Source organism: Perognathus longimembris, chromosome 5 (assembly GCF_023159225.1).
Source record: "Perognathus longimembris pacificus isolate PPM17 chromosome 5, ASM2315922v1, whole genome shotgun sequence".
NCBI classification, from domain to species: domain Eukaryota; kingdom Metazoa; phylum Chordata; class Mammalia; order Rodentia; family Heteromyidae; genus Perognathus; species Perognathus longimembris.
Window position 1 is genome coordinate 121939 of NC_063165.1, and position 25888 is coordinate 147826.

The following is a 25888-nucleotide window of genomic DNA, read 5'->3' on the forward strand; positions in this document are numbered from 1 at the left end:
AAATTGACCTCTCAGTGGAATACAATAGCTCAAAAGCTATGTATGTACGTTCATATAAGACTACTGTCGACATATTGTCTAATATCGGCATTACATTTAAAGTCCTAGGTGAATTTTCTTGGGCCTGGCCACGTGGCTACTGTATATGTTCTTGATACATTGTATATTGTATATATGTCTACCTGACCTAGAGAAGGGAAAGAAAAACAGGGCGTAAGATATCACAAGAAATGTACACACTGCCCTACTATGTAACTGTACCCTTTTTGCACAACACCTTGTCAAAAAAATTTGTGTTCAATTAATAAATTAAATTAAAAAAAGAATTAAAGTCTGAAATTAATTAAGTGTAAAACCAGATTATAAAGTATATGATTTTAATTTTGTAAAAAATGTTTTTAAAGGACAAATCTCTGAGACTTATGTTAATACTAAACCTGCTAGTATTACTCAGAGGTAGGGTTGTAGAAGTTTAAATTTGTCTTCCTCACACTTTAATGTAATTTCTAATTTTTTTTCAATAAAAATAAACCTAACTGCTTTTAGATTCTGAAAGAAATATATAATAAAATGCTCCTTACTTGAGGTAATTTTAAAGGCTTTTTACACATCTCAAGATGCAGAACTACAAACAATTTAATAGCTTTTATTAACATACCAATATAAAAAAACTAGTGTGATATACAGAATTCCCAGAGAGAGTAGTCTTAAAACATTTTAATATACTTCTTAAGTCTTAACTTAGCAGATACCTTGTCTTACTGCCATTGGCCTTTTACTACAAAAAGCTCCCAATTTTTGTTTGCTATAAAACTACAACATTGAGAATGGGTTAGGTAGTTTTGTTCCCTTCTCAATCATTCAATTGTAAAGAACATCTATTAATCCACTGCTGAAACCTCTGGATGCCAAATAATAAGTTACACAAGTGTCTGTACATAATTACAATAGGATCATTAGACTTCCAGAATGCTGCACACACTAAACCACAGTTCAACACCATGGGCAAACAGCACTACTACGCACAGTGCTACCTGAGCCAGACGACAGACAGGAAAAAAGGAGTTGGCCCAGGCAGCTGGACTCACTGTGAAGAACTGATAGCAGGTTATTAGGCACTGATTCAGGCCAATTTTCAAAACCAACTGGCTATTTCTGGGAAACATGCATGATTCATACACTTCTTTACCTTCTATCTCCCCCAAACCCCAAAACTTCATAACACATTCTTTAATTAGCTATATAAAAATAATCTCTTAGATTCATGCTAGACTTCAAATCCTTAGATGTATTTAAAGGATTTTATATTCTCTTCTTTGATTCAGGTTCAGCATAATACTATATCACTCAGATTAACCTATATTTGAATAAAGTAAGTGAAAATGTTTTGGCCATATTTTATAGGCATACAACTCAAAGTGCAAAGGCCAATGAGGCTGGGGCCACCCCAGTGCAGTCCACTGGTGCAGGAGGCACAGACTGCACACAGGCTGCAGGCCTTAGATTGCCACTCCAGCTTTCAGATCTGCTCACCTGAAATGAAAGTAATAATTCAGTACATGTCCATGAGAAGAATTAACATGTGACATTATGAAAATTAGCAGTTTAACTAAATAGCTTTGAGTTATAAACAGGAGTGGTTTTAAACCAAATGCTGGTTTCTTTCTGAAACAATCTAATAACTTGGCAGTCCAAAATGGCACTTACGAGTATGAGTGACAACATATGCAAACAACTGAGACACCTGTTTCAATAATGAAACTGGCAAAGAAGAAGGACTGAGAGTGAGGCAGCCCTCTTTCCATCACACTTGCTGGTTGTACATCAGAAGTGAGGCAGCTGTGTGGGCTGTGGCCTTGCAGTTCTCTCCAGCATAGATCCTACGTATGACCCTGTCATTTCAAATAGGGATGCCCCATTGAACTTCAAAAATTAGATATTATAACTTTAGCCTAAAAAAGTGCAAGCTTGCAGTACAGCAGAGAATGGCTACAGTAAGCAGTGACTCCTTATAGTGCCATGCCAGGCCTTTGCTCTCCTTCCCAGTCATCCCATTTTTTCTGGCTTCCAGGGATTTTTTAAAATGTACTTGGCTGATCTAAAATACTTCTGTAAGGAAGTACTTTCTAAAGTGAGAGTTGGAGTTGGGTACTGTTGCGGTTGGTAAACGCAGTGCTGAGGAGGCATGGGCCCCTTCTCCCGGGGTGGGGATTGGTGCAGCACCTCCTTCCCTGGTGCCCAGGCTCAGGTCTGTCCAGTTGCATTCACATATTGTAGGCCACATAGATGGGGTCCAGCTGGTCAGCTAGGAAGCCATCCCGCAGGTGCATGCGTTGCTTCTCGCCCCGAGAGTTGATAGGGATGACACCAGGGTCTACAATGACCACGACACCCACTACCAGGTAGTGTTCCTCCAGCACCACATTCGTCACCAGCGCCACCAGGTCCAAGGCATCCTGTTCCAGCCCCTCCAGCTCCACCACCACCACAAGCAGGTTGGTCCAGGTGAACACGGCACTGGGGTGGGGGTGGGGGTGAAGAGATAGTCAGACAGCTGCACAAGACTGGGGCCAGTGGAGGCTTGGGAAAGGGTGTCACAGGAAGAGTGAGGATGTTGGCTTACATTCACTAGTACATTGTTTAATCCCTTTATATCTATTCTAATTCAAGTTCCTAATAAGAATCAAGAATATTACTTGATAGTAAAAACTGTACCTACCCCAATGTAAAGCTCCCTACAACGCAAAGAAAATGTGAGTCACAACCATCTTAAATCAAGACAATTATATTTACAGTAGAAACTCTTCAGGATAAAAATGGTGGACATCTTCGATTTTTGCCTGTATATGTGGGATTGTCTCTTGGTTTAAGACTCATCAGGAAAAGCAAAAGACAACCAAAACCCCAGTGAGAGAAGGCAATGAGGTATGGATTTCTGGTTCTGTGTTTCAGAAAACATGTTCAGAAGAACCCATAGACAACCCAAGTCCTTTCAGAAGGGTTGGTGGCCACCAATACATTCTGGCATCATCTAGAAACAGTAATCAGGCTCTGCCAGGACCCACAGAGAGTGTGAGAGCCTGTCCTCATGGCCTAACAGTGCCTGGCTTAACCCTAACATGCAGTGCTTATGCCCGGGGGCCCAGTGGGTAGTGTGGGGCTCTTACCATTCTGCGATGCTCCTATGTGCTCGGATCACAGAGGTCTCGATGTCAATGGGGTGGTATCGCATCCCTCTCAGCTCGAGTGTTTCATCCAGAGAACCAACAACATACAGTGCATCGTGTCGCTCTGTGGACAGTACACGCATGCACATGCTCAGAGCAGGTGCACAGTGAGTCTGCACACTTTTCTGTGTGTGCTCCACCAGATGCTCTCTGGCAAAGGGAAGTCCTAATGCCAGCATCCTTTGAAATGCATGCCTATGCAAAGAGGGCTAATGGAGATGGGAGGCTCAGTCTCACCTCTAGCGCGGGGAATGACCTCAGCAAAGTTATAGCAATGTGAATATATATTTTTGAAACAATCTTTACCTATGGAAACAGAGTAACAACTACAGGCTACCAGAAGCTCTGCCTTGAACTGGCTGGCCAGTCCTTTGTACTCTGGCCACAACCTGAATGTATCAGAGGGGAGGGCCCCACCCTTGTCTGGAGAATGTGTACAGTACCATTGTGCTGGCCAAAATGCAACTGCAGGGAAGGGCCCAGGATCTGAGGAAGAGCTTAAAAGCTTTATCATCAAGAGCAACCACTGCCTACCTTGAGCATATCTTCTGCAGTGGCCAATGGTCTCAGACAGTAAGGGATGACCACAGAGAGAAAAGCAGTAACACTAAGAGGAAAGTACTCTTCAGAATGAGACCATGTTCTTTACTGAACACAGAGCCACGCAATTTAGAGCAAGGAAGGGCTTCAGCAAGTAACTGAATGCTCCTGGCTCAGGACGCCCAGTTGTGTCCCTACTGTCTAAACAACCCTTTGCCCTGGCACCCTCACCTCCACTGGCATCAGTAAGCTCGGTCCTGCGCAGGAAGCCAAGGTAGCCTGTCCTTGCCCAGATGGTCTGAGTGTCTCCAAAGCTCAGCCGGGCGCTGAAGTGGTCAGCATGAAGGGCCTCCTCTCCGTAGACTGTGTAGTACCCAGTGGCGTTGTGTGGGCTACTCACCCAGATCTAGTGGGGTCCAGAGGAAAAGAATGTGGGCAGGCCACACACTGGGTACAAGTTGTATCCTGAGATATCCACTGACTGAGGAGAATCTCAAGAAAATACTGAACAAAGAGGGAGATGCCATCATCTTTTATGTCTTTTTTTTTTTTTTTTTTTTTTTTTTTGCTAGTCCTGGGCCTTGGACTCAGGACCTGAGCACTGTCCCTGGCTTCTTTGTGCTCAAGGCTAGCACTCTGCCACTTGAGCCACAGCGCCACTTCTGGCCATTTTCTGTATATGTGGTGCTGAGGAATCGAACCCAGGGCTTCATGTATAAGAGGCAAGCGCTCTTGCCACTAGGCCATATCCCCAGCCCCCTTTTATGTCTTTTTATGAAAGAAGTCCCGATTAAAGGGACAGAGAACAAACATAATTTCTCTCCCACAGATGAATGTCTTCTTTCTTTGCCCTGGCAGTCACGCTAGGTCACCATCCTCTGTACCTGTCCTGTCAGTGACACTGCTAGGTCACCGTCCTCTGTACTCATCCAATGGTGACAGTTAGGTCACTGCTCTGTATTGCTTTGGTGGTGACACTGCTAGGTCACCGTCCTCTGTACTTGCTCTGGTGGTGACACTGCTAGGTCATTGTCCTTGGAGCAGGGGTACAGAAGATCTTCACATGCCATATCTCAGACTATGCTGACAGGAAGAGAGAGCTGGGTTGGTCTAACATTCACAGCAGGGACAGGTTAAAGGAGTGAGAATCACTCAGAGTAGAGAACCCAGCTGCTGATTCATCCTAAAATAGGACAGTGACCTGACAAAACAAACGGAGCACCCATGTCCACACCAGCCCATGCACACAGTCATGTACATTCAGGTGGGTGGCTCACGCGTTTGTGTGTATCCATGCACAAACCAAAGGCTAGAGGCATGCACAGATACAGTCCCAGAGGCACAGGGCTATTAAACATGGGGCCCATGCAGACCCAGGCAGCTCCTCAACACAGACAACACCACATAGCAGCAACCAGAAGAGAAGAGGCAGCTGCCATGAGGGATAAGCTCCCATCTGCTCAGACCTTTACCCCTGAGGGATTCCCATTCCTCTTCTAGACTTGGGCTCTGCTAGTCAGGAACTGGGATGGAATGAAGTGGGTTTCATGCCATCCACACTCAGGACTGGGGCCCAGGACAATGTCTTATAGGACGCCGATACCATCAAAGGAACCACAGCTTCACACTCTAACCTGTCGGGTGGAGTCAGCTCAGAGGGTCTGTCAATCACAGATCACCCCAGGCACCACTCACTGCAAGTCCCCAGGCTGGCCTCACAGCAGAAACCAAACAGTGTCTGTGCCCAGCTGAGGGGAGGACAACCATTTGAGTGTACATTCATCAGGTGTGGGGTACTAGGACAGGGGTCTAACACTTCTGTAATGGATTAACCTGGACATGCAGGATGTGGTCTGTGTGAACAATGAGTAAGGGGCACTGCTATTCCACTGACTAATAGGGGCTCCACCTGTCCACTGTCTGCAAGTGAAGGACTATCCATGTACTTCCTGCAAGTGCTCAGGGGTCTTACCTGTTATCAGCCTGTGAGTGAGGGGCCCTACCTATCCAGTTCTACGTGCCAAAGCTATCTGCTGTATGGTCTCAGGACAAGGGCCCTGAGCCTTTGACATAGGCCCTGTGTAGCTTTGATCCCTGTATCCCTTACTGGTCCTGCTGGGTCAAGAAGCACATTCTGTGGACACCAACAGGGTCTGCCCAGACAGATCTTCTTTTGCTGTTCCTTGTTCCTTGCAGCAACTCTAGCCTACTCTGACCTCTCAAGTCTCCCTCTGCTGGCATGTGACTACAGGGAGAGGTAGCATGACCTACAACACCTTGAAACCTTCACAGAATATGGGTCTAGGAGCACTAGTGATTGGGTAAAGGGCCAGTTTCTGGAATCCCAAAAATATGTGACCACAAGGGTTTACAATTCTATGGTCTGGAGCAGTAAGGAAGAAGAGCAAAGCCAGGGAGCCTTAGCTAGCACTCACCTCACCCAAGTGTGAGTCTCCAAGGGGCCCTTTGGTCTCAGTGTGTGCGATGATGACCTTTACCCCAGGGAGGATCTAGAATAAAGAGCACTGTTAGCTGGGCACCTGTAATCCTACTCAGGAGGCTGAGATCTGAGGATCATGGTTCAAAGCCAGCCTGGGCAGGAAATTCTGTGAGACTCTTATCTCCAGTTAACCACTAGAAAACCAGAGGGGCGCTGTGACTCAAGTGGTAGAGCGCTAGCCTTGAGCTGAAGAACTCAGGAACAGCACCCAGGCCCAGAGTTCAAGCCCCAGGGCCGACAAAAAAAAAAAGAGCACTGTTAAAGGTCCTCAAGGGGAGAAAAAAATCCAAAAGATTCCTGATGCAGGTGAACTGGAAACAAAAGCTTCCCTTGGAAGCTGGTCTACAAGATTGATGTGCTCATGGCAGGTCAGAAAATTAAGAAGCTACTCCAAATTTGACTTTGAATTTTAAAAGAAAGAGATATTACCAGAAATAAGTTGTAGGCAGGCACTGGTGACTCACACCTATAATCCTAGCTACTCAGGAGGCTGAGATGTGATGATCATAGTTTAAAGCCAGCCGGGGCAGGAAAGTTGTGAGACTCTTATCTCCAATAAACTACTCAGAAAAAGCTGGAAGTAGCACTATGGCTCAAGTGGTAGAGTGCTAGCCTTGAGCACAGAGGCTCAGGGACAGATTCCAGGCCCTCAGTTCAAGCCCCAGGACCAGCAAAAAAACAGGGAGGGAGGGAAAAGAAAAGTAGTTGTGAATCTGAACAAAATGGCCACAGTTCTTGGGAATGTGGCCTGTCTTTCTTTGTTGGGAGCGAAGGAGAGTGTTCAGTTAATATCCTGCTGACCCTGGGTTCCTACTAAGGCAGAAGACCCTCTGCCACAACCTGTAGGCAGCCAGCCTTGTGGGAGGTCAAGTCTGTCAACTGGGTTGAGCCTCCTTTTTCCTCAGAACCCTGCCTATGGAGAAGTTCTAAACTTGTGACTGTATATTGATGGATGCAGACTGGGTGAAGGCTGTGTCACTCACTGTGCATCCTATCATGTCCAGACCCAGTGATTCCTTGGGCTCAAGACAGATCACCTGCTGCACCATCTTGGCCATGTACTGTATCTTCAGTTTCACAAATATTAAACAGAGCAATGACAGTGTGGACCTCAGGCAGATGGGAGAGGGGCCGGGGACCACAAGAAGGGGTGTGACTGCGGTGGGCCCCAGGCCCTGCTTTGCTCTATGATGCTATCATTTTCCTGTCTCCCAGAATACAATTGAAATTCCTACCCTCTCTCCTTGTAGCTCATCTAAACCCTGAAATCAAATCTTGAACACAAATCCATCTGCAACATAAGAGAGGGAGGGAAAAGAAAAGAAACAACCAAGAGGGGTAAAAAGGTTAAATAGGAGCTTGGGAGCAGGTAGTGAGGGGACTCTGAGAGTAGTGACACAGGAAAAACATGCTAAGTTGACAAAAAGGACTGAACTATAGAGCATGAACTCCAGCTTAGAAGGGGGCCAGCAGTCTCAGCTCTTCACACCAATGGACCACATCTGATCTGGCTCTCAGCTGGCCTGATTCTCAAAGAGACTCTGAGAAGGGGACAGGGAAAGTGAGCTTAGTGAAACTGCCCCTTCCTATGCTCATCTTCCTCCCTCAGCTCTAGCCATACTGGCCTCCCAGTAGTTCCCACCTGGGCCTTGGCACTGCCACAGGGCCCAGAAGGATCTGCATCCATGGGCCCCCAGCCACACTGGGACATGCTGCCTGCCCCCTCCATATCCTCTCATTCTCAATCTTCCTAGTTGCCCTTTTGGACCTTTTCTGGTTCCAAGGATGCCTGATCTCCTGAGCCTGCATTTGCTGATCCCTTTTAGCAGCTCAGGGTTTTTTGTTTTGTGCCTGTCCTCTTGGGCTTGAATTCAGGGCCTGGGCAATGTCTCTGATTTTTTTTTTCTCTCAAGGCTAGCACTCTACCACTTGAGCTACAGTTCCACCTCTGGCTTTTTGGTGGTTAGAAATAAGTCTCGTAGGCTTTCCTACGTGAGCTGGCTTCAAACTGTGATCCTAAGATCTTACCTTCCTGAGTAGTTAGGACTACAGGTGAGTCACCAGTGCCTGGCTTAGCAGCTCAATTTTAACCTAGGCATCCTCAAGCTGTCTCACTGCTGCCATCTTGACCTAGGGCATGAGTTGTCCCATCCACAGTCCAGGGCTGGTACCACCTCTGTGACTGGAAGTTAAAGGGAGGGCTGGACCATCACTCCTCAAGCTTTCTCCTCCACTACCACCTGCAGGTGTCTAACAACTAGATTGAGTCTCTCCCTTCACTAGAACTAACTCTGACTGTGGGGGGTTCTGTGCCTTCAACTGACTGCTTGGTGCTGATGCAGGCCAGCTAGAGGCTGGTATCCCCACACCCTCCCAACCAACCCCTGGGCGCAGTGGCAGCTCCTCTGCTCCTGCCCCTGAGCTTTCTCTCTATTGGCCTGAGATCCATGTGTTCCCAACTTAGCCTGGTTTCACTCTGGGTGCCTGCAGTGAGGAGTAAACTACAGCAGCCTCGCCATCTGCCAGAGACCAACATGTCCACCAGGAACTTATAGCCAGAACTGCCCACCAAGTGGTGTTGGAGACAGGGCTGAAAAGCTTGAGGCACCAGATCCAATGCTCACTACCTTTCCAGACTCCATCAATGGCAGACTATGCGGAGAACCCCGTTCTACCAAACGAACCCTGAAATTGCAAGGAAAAGATTTCAGAATACAATCCACTTATACATAAAGTAATTTCCATGAAAAAAAAAGCAAATCAGAAGGTGATGAGATACTCTAGGGTAATTTGTTGCCATAAAACATCTTGGGCAGCAGCCTTTGTACCATGGAGATACTGATGCCTCTGAAGGCCTTGAAGTATAGACCCAAGGTCTACTTCCCATCTACACTGTGATCACAGTGGGAGCTGTGCTGTGGGGTTTCTCAGGGGACCTATCCAGTGCCTGGTAACCAGTGAGTTGTACTGTTTGCACCAAGCTGTAGCATAGCTACATTTGAGGATCAAGAAATAGGATTCAAACTTTACATCAAGGAAAGACACTGAATACACATATGAAAGGCCAGCAAGACATACCCGGGCCCAGAACATATTTCCTGCTGTGAAAACTAAGTCAGATGCTAAACAACATCAGTCCAGAAAGTTCTTGTCATTAGCTGGTTTTTCTGTTTTCTGCCCATTCCATAAAAGGCAAATATCCAATGTTTGGTCATTCTTACTGCCTGACGTTCTGCGTGAATTAAGTACAAAGGAGCATGCAAGGCAGCTCTGAGGACATGGGAGGCAGAAACAGAAGTCCATCTCTCAACAGGACATGTCTGAGTGAGCCCACAGCACTATTCTTGTCTCAGTACACATGGCCCCATCTCAGCCAGATTATCTATTGATGCCTGGGGCTCTGGGGTGCCAACTCAGTCAACTGTCCACTAGTGCACTGGGCCTAGAGGTACATTTGGTGCAAACACAGCCTTTGGTACTCTGCTCCAATGAGGAACTCAGGGAGAGGGACATTACCTGTCATGGCGTAGGGCCCGCATGTCCACATAGACAGTTGTGGGGTCTGGGCCAGCTGTGCCCTGCAAAGAGAACAGCAGAGGAACTTCCTTCAGGACCCTCATAGCCTCTGTGTCAGAGGCTCAGCAATGTGGCAGCACCTCCTAGGCAGGGGTGGGTAAGGAGTGCCAAAGAAGGCAGCTTTTCTCCTTGTAGCCAGATTATTCAGGGCTTAGGGTCCCAGAGCAGGTGTGACATCCAGCCATGTATCTATATGGCCTGATAATACTGAGTGACACATTCAGTAATACTGAATGGAAACATCAAACCAGACTTTTCATGTTAGGTCTGCCAGTGTTTTGTCCCCACTGGTCTATTGACATGATGGAAGCATCATTGCAGTTGAGGGGATTTCCATCAGGCCCTGACCAGTTCCGTTAGAGACTTAGCACAGGGGAGGCTCACCGAGATGAGACAGAATGGACTCTCATCCTGACTTCCAGATATTGTATTTGACATTGGTCCTGAATAAGGGCAGCATGTGTCATTTTATTGATAAGGAACACTGATTAAGTGAGCATTTTGATCAACATTACCCCTTGAAGATCTCAGACATCTCATCTACATCTGCCCTGGAATAATCTCTGCACTGAGCATATGTATGCAGTTTTCCTTTTGGTTTTTTTTTTGGGGGGGGTGCTGGTCTGGAGCTTGAACTCAGGATCTGGGCACTGTCCCTAATGCTTCCTCCCTCCCGCCCCCCAAGGCTAGTACTCTTCCACTTGAGCCACAATTCCACTTCTGGCTCTTTAGTGGTTAACTGGAGGCAAGAGTTTCACAGACTTTCCTGCTTGGGCTGGCTCTGAACCACAATCCCCAGGCCTCAGTCTTCTGAGTAGCTAGGATTATAGACACAAGTCACTGGTGCTCAGCTAATTTTACTTTTAAATTTGGTTACAAAGAAGCTTTTGTAATATGTCAAGAAGTGTCTACTGTGCCAAGTAAATTAACAAAGGAAAGAGGTACTAATCTGGAATTCACAAAAAAGGTCACATGAACTCATGGGGAAGCAGGGGGGTGGTGGAACAGAGGCACCAACAAGGTGGAGGGTGAGGTCAAGGTCATACCTGCTCAGCCAGCTTTCCCAGCCTGTTGGGCTGACAGAGGCCAAGGCGGCCAGCAGAGGGAGACAGGGAGGAGACAGCACAGGAAACACAAACAGAAGGCCACAGGCCACATGAGAAACACGTAAAAGAAAGCAAAACACATCACAGTATCTTGAAGAGCAAATATGGGTATTCCATGAGGAGCTCTGGCATCATGCTTGGCACCCACACAGTAACACACAAGTTAGATGCCTTCCCATATCCAGCAAAGGAGCAAAAGAGCAGGTCCAGGTCTTAACTCAGAGCCACCAGCCAGCCCAGAAAGGAACATCAAAGCTGAGAACCAGCCAAGTTCCTCACTCCCAAAGGCCTGAGGCTCAGGGTGGTCCAGAGACTTTTTGTGAGCACATGAGCAAAAAACATTGCAGGAGGACAGGCTGGTGATGCCATGAGACACACAGTCTCTAAACAGAGGCCTTCCCTGCAAAAGCGACCATCATGAAGACAGACCTATTCTCAGCAGATACTTTGGAAACCCAAAAAGGGACCCCATTCTGTGATGGAGAAGAGATGCCTCTGCCTCTGTGCTACGCTTTCTTATTTGCTCAAGACCCAGATAGGCAGAGAACTGCATATTAACGCCAGCCTGGGAACCTATCAGTCTCTGACTGCACCTGCAGCAGATCCTGGAGATCCCAGGCAGAACCACCTTACCTGGAGACAGATGGCTACATTGACCCTGCACCCAAAAGTGGTGCTCACAGCACGAGCAGGGAGGCCCAGGTCCTTGAAGAGCTTGGAAAAGGACTGTGTCAGTGCGATTCTGGGTCGCTCCTCAGCTACCACCATACAGGTGCGCACACATGACAGGTTCACCCCTTTCATCTGTGAAGGAACATGGAGTTGGTCTACAACAAGCAGTCCAGGGCCCCAGCACTGAAGTTTTAGGGACTTTCCAAGTGGGATGTATGTGGTGTTTGCCCTAGGTCTGAGTGCACAAGGCAAAGAAACAGAAACTTGCTTATTCCTTCAGCCTCTCTTGATCTAGGGAATTTAAACTTGTGAGCAGGAGCAGGTACCTTACTTGGTGTCCCACCTACACACTGTGCCCCTTCCCACATTTTCCTCTCCACTGAAGGGACCTCCATGGAATAGGTACTCACGCGGAGGGCACCCGTCTGTGTGCCCAGGCCCTTGGTGCACATCTCCATCACCGAATAGGAGCAGAAGGTAACTCGGGCCTTATACTGGCTGACAGCTGACAGCCACAGGGACACATTACTCTCCAGCTCCAGCGGGGGCACCAGCACTGACTGGTGTCCTGAGTAGACACTGTGAGGGTGGAGGGGGCAGTTAGGAAGGAGCCAGCACATTGGGTGCTGGGAACACTCTTTCCTCCCTCAAGGACACTGCTTCTCCAGCCAGGGAAGCACAAGTTTGTTCAGTGTCTAGTGACAGTACCGTGGGGCTGAGGCTGGGAGTGACATGCAAGGAACCTGGCTTTACACATAATCACTTCAGAAACATCCAGGTAATACCAAGCTCCTACTTCCAAAGAAGGTCCTCACGAGATAGCATTGAACAAATTAAGTAGATTCTTCTCAATGACTACTCATGGACAGCATTTGTAGCTAATGCAAACTGTTTTTTATTCTATTATTTTATTCTATCTCAGACCCACACTCCAATCTATCTCATCCTCAAATAATCTTACTTACATGTCTCTTCAGCTTCCTGGATGTTCAATTAGAAGCTTAAGTTTTTTTTGTGTGTGTGTGTGTGTTTTTTTTTCCAGTACTAGGGCTTGAACTCAGGGCCTGAACACTGTCCTTTGAGCCACAGCGCCACTTCTGGCTTTTTCTGTATATGTGGTGCTGAGGAATCAAACCTAAGGTTTCATGCATGCTAGGCAAGCACTCTACCTCTAGGGTACATTCCTAGCCCTGAAGCTTAAGTTCTTAAGAAACAAAAAGCAAAACTAAAAACCACAAACTGGTACAGGACACAGGCCACACAGTGTGGTAGCTTCTGCTCTCACCTGCAAAGACACCATAATGCAAAGCCCAGGCCACAGTAGGGGTCCAGGCAGATGGCAATCTGTCTAGAGGGGTACAGTTCACACTGCAGCTTTATGGAGCGGCACAAGGCACTTGTGGCTGCATGAGACATCTGAGGAAGTGGGAAAAAAAAACTGCTCAGTGATGTAAGAAGAGAGGTCAGCACAGAATCTGCTGTAAGTCAACATGGCAGGAGGCAGGCTGCTCCACATTACAGCAGTCTAGCTTCTTCATAGCAAGGCAGTTGGCTATCATCCCCATAGAACTTGAATAATGCCCTGAAAGCAGTACACTATGATCTCTGAACAAGATTCCAGGTCAGCAGACTACTTTTTTTGTTGTTGTTGTTTGTTTGTTTTGCCAGTCCTGGACCTTGGACTCAGGGCCTGAGCACTGTCCCTGGCTTCTTTTTGCTCAAGGTTAGCACTCTGCCACTTGAGCCACAGTGCCACTTCTGGCCATTTTCTATATATGTGGTGCTGGGGAACCAAACCCAGGGCTTCATGTATAGGAGGCAAGCACTGTTGCCACCAGGCCATATTCCCAGCCCAGCAGACTACTTTACCCTCTTAGTTCTGAGGGAAATAGACTCATCAAAGCTGTCTCTTCCTAGGGGCTAGTGTCATACAACAGAACATCTAGACATTACTATAAAACATCAAAATATAATTACCCTTGGGTATTCTAATTTGAGGGTTCATCAGCATTTAACACACATTTTAAAAAACCATATTGTTGCTTTGTGTTCTGCATCACAAGGATCTGCTGAAAGATATATCAACATCTTTCTTGCCTATTCCCTGGGTGGTCCAGAGGCTATAGCAAGGAAGGGCTCACCAAAGGCCTACCTTCACTCCTGCCAAGATCCCAGTGGTTGACACGCTGAAGTCCAGGTAGGCAAGTACATCTGGAGAGGGTGGTCGGAAAATGCTAGCTACTTTCTTTTTTGGTATGTCATCTGTTAAACAGAAGACACTAGTCACATTTGTGTTCCTGGCCACACTCTGCAGGTAAAGGCTTCAGCCTCCACAGGCAAGAGAAGAGGCCTGGTTTGTACTTGGGCAGAGGAGCTGTGGCAGGTGTTGAGTTGTGGGAGAAGTGGTAGTATGTGCACATGGGAAGGCTCTGCCCTCCAGGGAGTGTGGCCAGCACAGGTCCACCAGGACTGCTCTAAGACTGGGATACTGGGGGAGTGTGAAAAGTGGGGCTCACGAAGGGAAGCCAGGCCATGAGAACCACACAGAGGTCACTGTTTGCAGGTGAAAAAGGTCAGAGGCTGAGGACCTGACAGGGTTACAGAGCCTGTGTCAGAGTCAAGATGAACCCAGAACTCCAACCACAGAGTAGTCATGCAGATTCTGGGCTCTGTATTTTTCAAGTTCCTGTAAACCTATACAATATGCACCACCACCAATGCCTACATTTACAGCTGGTCCTGGGCCCAATAGGGCCCTTGAGATTATAGAACTTTAGCTGGTAGCTGGCTTAGAGCCTGACCCAAAACCCGCATCAGTTGCTCCAGCTCTAGCTCTCTGTGTCTGTCATGGGCACAAGCAGATGACACAGTCTCTGATCTCTACTTTTAAGTGTACCTCAGAATATGAGTACCATGGGGAAGGACGGCCTTCCGTGCTTTTCAGTGGCTGGCACGCACACTTTGGCCACACTGTCAGTGCTGGCAGGTATAACTCTGCTACAGGTGTCCATCTGGGACAACAGGCTGAGAAACTCACTATTATGACCAACCACCAAGGCACCTCAGAGGCACAGTAGCATTCACTGAGGGCAGGAATGCTGAGGGTGCACAGTGGGAACAGTGCAATTTACTGTGATGCAGGATGCATTAAAGAGCAAGCTTCAGTCCCCAGCACACAGGCACTGTGGTGAGCCCAGAACAGACAGTGGAGTCCACACCCCAGGAAAAGGGCTCCTACTATACAAGAACAGAAAGCTGAGGACACTCACTGTGTACCTGCCCCAGAAGGCAGATGCAAGAATCTATTTAGCAGCCCTCTTGCCATTCACTTAAGCCGAAATATTTTCCATATTTATCTGAAACATTTATTATCATAATTATTTTGGAATGGAAACAATGTAACCCCTACAAAAAAAAGACAGACAGAATGAAAGAAAGAAAGGAAGAAAGAAGGAAGGAAGGAAGGAGGAAGGAAGGAAGGAAGGAAGGAAGGAAGGAAGAAGAAAGAAAGAAAGAAAGAAAGAAAGAAAGAAAGAAAGAAAGAAAGAAAGAAAGAAAGAAAGAAAGGAGGGAGGGAGGGAGGGAGGGAGGGAAGAGAGAAAGAAAGAAAAAGAAAGGAAGAAGGGAGGGAAGGAGGGGAAGGGAAAGGGAAAGGGAAGGGGAAAGGGAAAGGGAAGAGAGGAAGGAAGAGAGGAAGGAAGGAAGGAAGGAAGGAAGGAAGGAAGGAAGGAAGGAAGGAAGGAAGGAAGGAAGGACAGAAAAGGAGTTTGTCTTGGGTCCAGCTGTTGAAGGCACTCACCTGTATCTAGGATGGTTGGCCAGGTCCTGATATCCACAGCAGTGGCTGCTTCCTTGGACTTGAGCAGCCGTGTGATGGCCTGGGTGCTGAGAACGCAAACAGACTTGCTGACCTGTACCACATGAAAGTGAGGGCCTAAGTGAGCCATGAGCTTTGCCCTTCACCTGCATGCCACCCTACAGTGGTGGTGATGCACAAGAAGGGGCCTATGGATTCCCACCCAGGAGAAGTTGGCCTGCGACAGAGTGAGCATACCTCTACAATCATCTTCACAGTGGGCAGAGTGGTACCTAGGTTCTGGGGGTGTGGAGGCCTCACAGTAACAGGCACACAGCCACAATACAGGCAGCCATAGAATGCAGCAATGAGGTCTACCCCTGGAAAGAAAGAACAGGTGGTTAGCACAGGGCTTACAGCATGGGCATCCAAGTCCAGGCCTGGTACAGATGGCCTAGAATACTTGTCCACAGAGACAAAATTTCCTTGTGACATAGTCATGATTGATTCTAAGCTGACCCATATTTACGAAACCTAGCCTGGGCTGACAGTGTGACAGAAAGGAGGGCATCCTCCACTTCCTGAACAGCCATGTGGCAGAGGGACTACAGTGAAGTTGAGAAGATGGAGGCTACATAGAAGTCCCAGATAGTATTCACCTATGCAAGACTAGGGACATCCTTGGCACATGAAACGAGTGCTGGGAGGGGATAGACATGTGTACACATACAGACACTGGAGGAAAACCACTGAGACAAGCTGTCTACCACAGAGGTCTCCAGCTGTACCTCCAGAGCTCTACAGCAGTCTCAGAGATCCCTGAGGACAATGTGCTGTAGGCTCTAGGCTTCTCCCTCACTATACCAGGCCAAAGGTTTAAATTTCCCATAAAGCTTGGAGGAAAGTCATGCCATGCTTAACACCAGTTTTCCAGAGTTAGTCTCACTAGTTTGGGTAGGAACAGCAACAGATGGATGTTGGGTAATAGGAAGAACTAAATCCAAGCAGGAGGAAAACAAGTATCCAAGAAGGGGGCAAGTGAGCACATGCCAAACCTCCAGCTTACAGTTTAAAGCCACAAAGGTAGCTGAACGTGGTCACAAGGAGAATGTTGAATGTCAATATGGGATACAGCAAATGCATGACTTTGGGACATTCCAGTCTTGTCATTTCTGCCCTAAAGAATCAGGAACCTAGGGGTGTGAAGAAGGAGGTTCTGTGGAAGAACTTTGGAAAAACTCTGGAGTCCTGAACCTGAGGTGGAAGAAATAATATGTACTAAGAGCCACGTGTCCCTGAGAGGTAGTCCTATTTATTTGATATTTCAGCTCTGCTCACCGAGGAGTCCAACTCACCATGGCAGCCAGCAGCACTAGATTCCCCAGGACTGGATCCTGTTCTGGAGAATCATAATGGAGCACTGGGAGAGATGGGCACACCCCAGCCCAGGAGCAGGAAGCACAGGATAGAAGTCCCTCAGAGGACCAGCTACAGGGTCCAGTCCAGCCATGGGGGGGCTCCTGCTGGTACCTGAGATGGAGCAGCACATGCAACAGGAGAGGTCCCAGGTATACACTTACCTGGGGGATAGACCAAAGCCACATGATCCCCAGCATCCAGTCTCCCCTTCTCCATCAGAGCAGCTGCCACCCTTTCAGCCCTCTTGTGCAGCTGGACACAGGTGGCAGTGCTGGTGACTGTGCCCTGGGAAGGCAATCAATTTTGTCAATGTGCAGACACAGGTAGATGGAGAGCATCTGTCTAAAGACTGAGCCTCGGCATACCTGGCTCTTGTGATCAGGAACAACACAATGACAGCCCTGGGTAAGGCTGGTATCTACTAACTGCAGAGGGACAGGCACCCCAGTTACCCGGGACAGAATCAGAACTGATAGTGCAAAACAACTTTAGCTTTTCTGACAAATTACTTCAAGTACATCACAAATGATATCATAAATATCTAGGTTCTGTTATCTAGTGATATCATATTACAGTTTCCCCTTTTACTTAAAAAACTGACCCTGAGTACACAGCATCGGAAGCTACACTATCATTTTCTTATAGCCTGGGCAGGGACTTGTGAATTGCTGCCCACAATGGGAGAAGAGGATTATAGCCTCTTCTTTTGTGGCTGGTATTCTGAAAACACTTGTGCTTTAGAAGAGTTAAATGTCTAATTTGGGGGCGGGGGGGGTGTTGCTTCAAAATAACAACATGATAGAGTCAAGTCATACCCTAGACATGGCTAGTATGTAGTAATATAAATTTTCCAAATACACAGACAGCAGTCTCAGAGAATAAGCAGGATTTGTCATTTCAAAGCTAAAAACAAATATAAAAAGTCTACATTTCAAATAAAGCTAGAAAATTTAAACACCTAAGTTTTACCAGACAAAACTTTTTCTTAAGCTTACAGACCTGGACATATTTATATTTGTACTATCCCTATTTTAAAATGAAGCGGATAAGAATGTTCCTGCTAAATACAAAATAAACAGAAGGACTATTGTGTGGCTTGCACAAAAACTCAGGGCCACACAAGGAAAACAGAAGACAGAAACACAATGTTTGACTGAGACCTAAAGGTATGCTATTCTCTGAACATAAAGATGGTAAGGGCCCTGGAATGACCAATTAGGGAAGGAATCCCTACCTGGCTTAGGCACAACTGTGCTCTCACCTTGGCATTCAGCAGCAGGAACAGCGGATGGTCAGGAGTAGTGTGAGCCCGCCACTGCAACACATCAGCCAGGAAGAGGAACTGCGCAGAGGAAGGCTGACTCAGCACACAAGCGTTACTGGAGCTGGGGTCCAAAGCCACTCTCCCTGGATTCCAAGGACAGGCTGTCTCTCCCAGAAGCCACGCATTACCTTCCGAGCCTGGTCACTGTCCTCCAGGTGGGCCAGCTCTCTCCCAGAGGCCTGGGCAATTCTCTTCCCAGCAACCAGATTCCCAACGATCATTGAGGCTGGTCCAACCTCTAGAAATGGATTCTGAGTGAGAAGATGTCAACTCTAATCTAGATCTATCATGTGACTACCCTGTCACACTTGTTGAATTAGACATTTAACTCTTCTCTTAAAAAACAATCATTTAGAAAACCAAACTCACGTCCAGGCTGAATGAATGACAAAGACCCTCTCTCCTAATATACCGTATGTCAAGTGGAGAAATCAGGGACCTCAACCCTTGGGACCAAACCTCAAACTCTTGGGATCTCAACCAAATTCTTCACATAATTTTTAGTTTACTGTATTTTATGTATAAATCAGAAAACTGAATCTTGATGAAATGTATTTTATTTAGTTATAAAATAATGTGTTCAGCAGAGCACCAGTGGCTCATGCCTGTAATCCTAGCTATTCAGTAGGAAGAGAGCTGAGGATTGAAGTTCAAGCCAGCTTGGACAGGACAATCTGTATGCCTCTTATCTCTAAGAAAGTAGAGCTATGGCTCAAGTGGTAGAGCACTAGCTTTGAGCAAAAAAGCTCAGGAACAATGATTAGGCCTTGAGTTCAAGTGCCAGGACCAACACACACACACAAAATAATAACAATAATAAAAATAATAATGACAATGATGATGTGACTAATAATTAACAAAAGAAAAATAGGCTTGTGCTAAAAATTTATATAACCAAAGAAATGACAAACCATACATACAGTTAAAGCAGTTTTTAAAACTAGTTTTCAAATGGGTAACCATTTGACCGTTGAGAGACTTCCCAGGTGCCATGGGACCTGTGGCAGGTCACAGGACTGTGGTGGGCAGTTGACTCTGAGAACAGGCAGGTTGGCCCACTGCGCCAGCAGGGGCTCCTTCCTTCCCATAGCCAAGTCTGCTCATGGGCATTAGTTCTACCCTCCAGGAGCCATCTCCCAGCTGTTCACAGCTAAGATACTATCTCAAATTTACAATTAAAATTGGTTCCTAACAGATACCACTGCAGGTTCTAACCGTGGTGTGACTACTGTCAATTTTAAGACTAGAGAGTCTTATTGTTAGGTACAACTAACCTGGCTGTTTCTGACGTGGTTTGGGGAGGTTGGTGACACAGGTGTGAGGGCACATCAGCACATTACATGGGTGCAGTGTCCCTTCCAGAAAGCGCTGTTTGGTTTCAGAAATGTGAATCCCTCCAAGAGGAGCCTTGGGCAAGGTGTTGGCAGGAACCAAGGCCAGGCAGTACACCCCTACCTGATGGATGCTGTCGATGGCCTAGAAGGCAAGGACCCTGATGAGCACATGCTACCAGCCCAGGGCATGGAGAAGCTGGAAGCAGACACCACATGGGACAGAGAGGTCCAGGAGGCAGAGAATCTATGGGATGTGTGGATAAGTAAGAGGAAGTAGAGAGTGTGAATATTTCTAACACTTAACTAAGAAAGGAGAGCCGCACATATACACACTGTGTTAACTCCAAACAAGGAGACACATGCACACATACTGTGTATGCACACACAGGCAAGAAGAGACACATACACACTGTGTATGCATACATAGATGATGTTATTCAGAACAGGGAGATCCATGCACATACACACAAGTGTTCACACACAGAAACAAGGGGAGACACATTCGCTACGCACACACAGGCAATGGACACTCACATAATGTGTCACCCAAGAGCAAGAAGGCACACACAAGTCTATAGCAGCTTACATTCCAACAGTGCATCAAGTGGCCTTCTGTCAGGAAGGGGTGAGCCAGCAAGAACATAAATGTCTGAATATTCTTGCTTTTGAGTCTAAATCTGGAACCATGCTTAGGGCGGAATATAAAATTTTTTTAAAAAGCAATCCCTAATGACTGAAAGTAAAATAAAGCTAGTAAACTAATATAATCATGACACAGTTCCAAAGGCTCCATTTAATACGACTTCAATAGCCTTAGTAGTCAGCCCCCAGCAGAATGTGCAAGGGGAGAGTACTATAAAGCCACAGGAGCTGCTCTTCATGTCTTTGTCTTTGAAGTAGTGTACAAACCACAACAGTAGAGGGCTGGGGTCAATGGCCTTAGTCACTGAGTGATTCTGCTCAGTGACAGGAGATCTAGTTAAATGTAAGGTTTATGGTCTTGAATATGGTGAAATTCTCAACAGAAACTCACAATGTACATTATCTTACAAATAAACCAGCAGACATCATCTCTACTCTGTCCTCTGAAATGGGCCCAAGGGACAATGACCAAGACAATAATATCAAGGAGCCTCTGATATTGGACCCTTTGCTGTACAGGACATGTGCCCTGTGCCCCTGAGCTTCCTGCTTCTGCTACAACCTTGGAGACACTAGAAGATGTCAAGGGGTTTCCACTGACCTCTGAAAGATAAAACATACAGCCAAAAATGTACGAAAACAGCCAAAATGTTTAAATCCATTAATTCGTAATGAAACAAACCAAAGTGACTCAAGAGTCATTCCTAAATGATTTGTTACTTCTACTTGGTTCTCCTAAACAATCAGCCTCCAGTACTCAGCTAGCTGCCACAGCTGATGATGAAAAGGAAACAACCGAATCAAAGTCTAACCAGGCACTGGTGGCTCATACCTATAATCTTAGCTACTCAGGAGGCTAAGATCTGAGGGTCACCATTCGAAGCCAGCTTAGATAGCAAAGTTTGTGAGACTCTCATCCCCAATTAACCACCAAACACAGGAAGAAGTGAAGCTGTGGCTCAAGTGGTAACTAGCCTTCAACAAAAGAGCTCAGGGGGCTGGGAATATGGCCTAGTGGCAAGAGTGCTTGCCTCGTATAAATGAAGCCCTGGGTTCAATTCCCCAGCACCACATATATAGAAAATGGCCAGAAGTGGCGCTGTGGCACAAGTGGCAGAGTGCTAGCCTTGAGCAAAAAGAAGCCAGGGACAGTGCTCAGGCCCTGAGTCCAAGCCCCAGGACTGGCAAAACAAACAAACAAACAAACAAACCAAAAACCCAAAAACAAAAACAAAAGAGCTCAGGGACAGTACCCAGGTCTTGAGTTCAAGCCCTAGGAATGGCACAAAAAAAAAAAAAGTCTTACTACAGCAAAGGCAACAGATCACAGGCACAGGACACAGGAATGCCAAGCCAAGAGGAACCACAGAACTCCACGTGTCACCTTCCGGGGAGTTTTGCCAGGAAAATGGCCATGACTTCAATTAAACCTCCAGATACTGCCACCAATTAACAGTAATCACAGGAGACATAGGACACATTCAATGACACACAACCATGAAGTCATAAGAAGTCAGGCTAGAGAAATGCTACTAAACAACCTGTTTTCTCCAGAAGTAAACTGCAAGAAAAATGGTGAGTCTATGCTACAAAGGCCTTAAAGACTTGGTCTTTATCAATTACAATTTATGATTTTGTTTTGATCCTGAGTCTAAGAAACTAGAGAACAATTACATGATTGGGAAATTTAAACACTGATTAGATGTTTAATTGCATCAAACATTACTGGCCAGCAAGGATGGCTCCTGCTTAGTGCTTCCTCAGGGGACTGAGATCCAGAGGAATGTAGTTCAAGGCCAGCAGGGCAGAAAAGTCCACAAAACTCTATCTTCAAAAGAATCAGCAAAAAGCATGGCAGGAGGAATGGCAAAAATGGTAGAGTACCAGCCACACAAGCAAGCCAAGTGAGTATGAGGTCCTGAGTATAGTATAATCCCTATATGTATACGCACAAGAAAATTACTGCTAATTTTTAAGATCTGTTCATGGTGTTTCTGATGGTACAGATGGAACAGGAAGCAGGACTACAGGAACATGGGAGCTGAACTACTTACTTTCTATACCTGACATATCTGAAATACTCCATAATAAGACATTTAAAGTAGGAAAGTTACACTGTGAAGTAAGAGCGCTATGGCTTCTGTGATTCCCACTGCTCAGTACCCTCCAAGTGCTGTGAGATGTGCCTGGCCAGGAGCACCCACCTGGAGCACTCGGCTCATCCACTGGAAGCTGTCCTCTTCAGATGCCTCTGGCCGTTGCTCAGCCACCAAGACAACCCTGTCATCACGCAACACGGTCACAGAGAACACAGCAATCCTAGGGGAGCAGCAGAACACAGAAACTCCTGAGAAAATTTAGGCTACATGAATGCTTCAAGTTCAGTCAAGCCAAGGGGCTGCTTGCTTCAAATTCATAAAGTGACTCATATTTTAGCCTCCTTGAATATAGATGAAATAAGTTTTAATTCATAAAAATAAGAGGGTTTCAGTGCTAGGAATGGCTTTTCTTTCTAGTACTGGGATATGAAACCAAGGCCTTAGGCTGCTAGGGAGGTATTCTACCACAGAGCCATACCTCTAACCCTTATTTGCACTGGATTTTGAGATACAGTCTTGCTTCTTGCGCAGGTACCTTGATATTCTTATTTGTCACTTCCCACTGCAGCTGGGATGCCACTATGCCCAGCTTCTTCTGCTGAGATGGAATATTGTGGACTTTCTACCCAGGCTAGCACAGAATCCTGATCCTGATCCATGATCTCAGCCTTTCATGCCACTAGTGTTGAATCCAAAGAGCCAGGTTCTCTTATCCTAAGACTACCAGACCAGTGCCTTAATCTATGAACACTCCTGCCATATCCTCTCTCTCCTTGACCAACTGAACTCATATGGTTAGCACCAGACCGAAAATTGATACCTGTGAGCTGAGTGCTGGTGGCTCACGCCTGTAGTCTTAGCTACTCAGTAGGCTCAGATCTGAGGATTTCAGTTTGTAGCCAGCCCAGGCAGGAAAATCCATGAGACTCTTATCTCCAGTTAAGCACCAAAAAACCCAGAAGTGTTAGGGATGGTGGTGGTGAGGCACAGAAATGGAGGGACAAAGGGTGAACACATGCAGCCATGGTACTTACTGTACCCTATGTTGAAAATGAACCATACAACTTGTGGGTAGAGACGGGAAGGAAAAACTGGGAAAAACTGTCCAAAAAGAAATGCACTCTTTACCTGACTTAGATTAGCATACAAATGCCATTGACTATGCTTTCCTTTCAAGGTTCTAGTGGTCCTCAGCCCTTCCCTGGTGGAGACAGGCAGGCCCTTGTCTGCAAATGTAATCATCCCACCTTCCATTGAGTGACTCAGGTTGGCCTCAGCTCCTCAGGTATAGGAAGTCATGCAGGGGCAGTCTCCCAGACGTACCATAGAAGCGGGGTGTGGGCTACCTTGACATCACACCTATGGATACCTTCATCTATCGTGTACCAGTTTCTGCTGTGAAGGGCAAATCTTGGCAGGATTCCCTAAAGACTTAAGTATAGTCAAAGATGGGGAGGGCCTAGCCTGGCTCACAGGTACCCTCGTTCGAGCAACAAAAAGCATCACCTAGTAAGAATGAATGTAAAAAAATGCAGCTGGCTGAACAGGCCAATCAGGACAAGGGCTTCCTCCTGAAGTGAAAGGAGCATTAAAAAGAGCAGGACAAGATCCCCTCCAGGTGCCTCTGTGCATTGTGCCACAACCCCAGATGTCAAGTTACTTGCTCAATGGAAACAAGAATCTCTAGGATCCTTCACAAATTCAGAGAAGCTGGGTGGGTTTTTGTCCCAGCAGCAACAGAAGGTATTGCTGTGTGTCTTTTGTGGTTTCGTAGGAAAAAACAGCACTGTTGTTCGAACTGGCATTTCTAAGAATTTGAGGAAGCTAGACACATTGCTGTCTATGTGCTCACCTCTTCCCTACAGTTGGTTGTCTTCCCGTCCTTTGTCCAGTTACAAACCTGGACCTTTTTCTCAATGAACCCAGTGGACTCAGGACAGTGAGGATGTTAATTCTGATACTACTGCTTCACATATTCTTGTGAGGTGCTTCTGGTGTAAAGAAATTTTTTAGGTTTTACAATGTAGATTTGTTGGACTTTCCTTTCACTGCACAGACTTCCCTAATTTTGACCAGTAGAGAAATCTGAGACCCATGGCACAGGGATTCGCAGCACATCACCTGCCTCTGTAGACAAACTTCATGGGCTCCACAGCCAGGGCGGTGGCCACAACGTCATCTGCACTGTGTCTTCGGACTCCCACAACCATCAGCCCATCCAGCTTGCCCACAATGAAGACCAGGTTATCCTGAAGAAAAGGTGTGGTCAGGCCCATAAGGAGGAGCTAACAGCACACAGAGAAATGTCAAACAAGCCACATGCACCCTCCAGCAACAAATCAGGGATGGTAGGGAGGATGAGGGTGGGGATGGGGACCAGTTAAGGAGTTCAGGGATGGAGTCTTTGTCTCAGTGAGAGAAGTTCAGAGGAACTAAAATGTGGGTGAAGTTGGTAAAGGACTCTAGGGCTGGGTTTCCAGTGACTTGGCCCCCAGATACCCTCTAGCACTAGAAATGCTCCCTGCTCTGAGCTGTGACCATCAAGGCCCCTGGGAAGGAGGAGAACCACAGGGCTACAAAGTACCACACTGTCATCCTAGCTCCTCAGGAAGCTGAGATCTGAGAATCAAAGTTTGAAGCCAGCCTGGGAAGGAAGGTCCGTGGGACTCTTATTCTCCAATCAACTACCCCAAAAAGCCGGAGCTAAAATTGTAGAGCACTAGCCTTGAGCAACAGAAGTTCAAGGACAATGCCCAGACCATGAGTTCAAGCCTCAAGACTGGCACACACACAAAAAAGGATTTAAAATATTTTAGACATCCAAAATAGTATTCATCAGTACCACTGAATACTCACATGCCTGCCACACTGTCATGTTTGTATAAAAAGCAAAACATCTAGCCAGACGCCCAGTGGCTTACACCTATAATCCTAGCTATGTGGGAGGCTCAGATCTGCGGATTGCAGTTTGAAGCCAGCTCAGGCAGAAAAGTCTATGAGACTCTTATCTCCACTTAACCACCACCAAAAAAAAAAAAGCCAGAAGTGGAGGTGTGGCTTAAGTAAGTAGCCTTGAGCAAAAAATAATTTTTTTTTAAGTTCAAGGACAATGCCCAGGCCCCAGGAGAGGCACAGAAATTTTAAAAATCCTCATCCTCCAGGCAACCCAACTCAGAACCCATGTGGTGCTGGTATGAGAGGGTATACTCACAGGCCCAATGAAGCCCAGCAGGCCCGTCCTGGTGAAAGGCCGCTCAGAGACAGGAGCTCCTCCCACAGTGACCGGGATAGTCTGCCAAAGCAAGGAGAAGGACATCAGAAAGACACAGTGAGAAGGCCAGAGAGTTTGGCCCCACCTGACCCATGCTGCTTGTGTTCCAAGTTGACCCTTGTGGTGCTCAGTGGAGGGCCCTGGTCCTCCACGTTTCTTGGCTGGACTTCATCACCACTGGGTGGATATGCCATCTGAGCAGGACCTGAGTGTTCTTTATGCCTTGATATGCATCTGGTATCAGCTGACTGACAACTATCAAGCCCATGACATGGACACAGCTGGGCCCATCATACCTTCTTTCGGGCCAAAGCCATTTGGGGCACATGACTCCAACCTGGGCAATGATGTCCCCACCCTTCTTCCTTCTGGGTGGAAAAGT

At 46.7% G+C, this 25888-nt stretch overlaps 1 protein-coding gene across 6 annotated transcripts in view; it reads right to left on the bottom strand.

The window, feature by feature from the left end:
• Nucleotides 1-626: 626 nt before the first annotated feature.
• The window catches only part of Dip2a (disco interacting protein 2 homolog A), an 84454-nt gene continuing 59192 nt past the window's right edge, over nucleotides 627-25888 (bottom strand). For 5 of the 6 annotated variants that reach the window (XM_048346053.1, XM_048346051.1, XM_048346054.1 and 2 more), the window contains 19 exons: nucleotides 25447-25527; nucleotides 24357-24484; nucleotides 22341-22455; nucleotides 19435-19636; nucleotides 18289-18398; nucleotides 18098-18178; nucleotides 16998-17121; nucleotides 15676-15797; nucleotides 15421-15532; nucleotides 13774-13883; nucleotides 12907-13037; nucleotides 12032-12200; nucleotides 11583-11753; nucleotides 9784-9845; nucleotides 8895-8952; nucleotides 6203-6277; nucleotides 3999-4173; nucleotides 3168-3291; nucleotides 627-2517 (listed from right to left, as the gene is read on the bottom strand). In XM_048346053.1, coding sequence (XP_048202010.1) covers nucleotides 2265-2517; nucleotides 3168-3291; nucleotides 3999-4173; nucleotides 6203-6277; nucleotides 8895-8952; nucleotides 9784-9845; nucleotides 11583-11753; nucleotides 12032-12200; nucleotides 12907-13037; nucleotides 13774-13883; nucleotides 15421-15532; nucleotides 15676-15797; nucleotides 16998-17121; nucleotides 18098-18178; nucleotides 18289-18398; nucleotides 19435-19636; nucleotides 22341-22455; nucleotides 24357-24484; nucleotides 25447-25527 — 2403 coding nt within the window. In that variant the 3' untranslated portion in view covers nucleotides 627-2264. The remainder of the gene's footprint in view (nucleotides 2518-3167; nucleotides 3292-3998; nucleotides 4174-6202; nucleotides 6278-8894; nucleotides 8953-9783; nucleotides 9846-11582; nucleotides 11754-12031; nucleotides 12201-12906; nucleotides 13038-13773; nucleotides 13884-15420; nucleotides 15533-15675; nucleotides 15798-16997; nucleotides 17122-18097; nucleotides 18179-18288; nucleotides 18399-19434; nucleotides 19637-22340; nucleotides 22456-24356; nucleotides 24485-25446; nucleotides 25528-25888) is intronic. The other variant, XM_048346056.1, reaches the window with a different exon arrangement.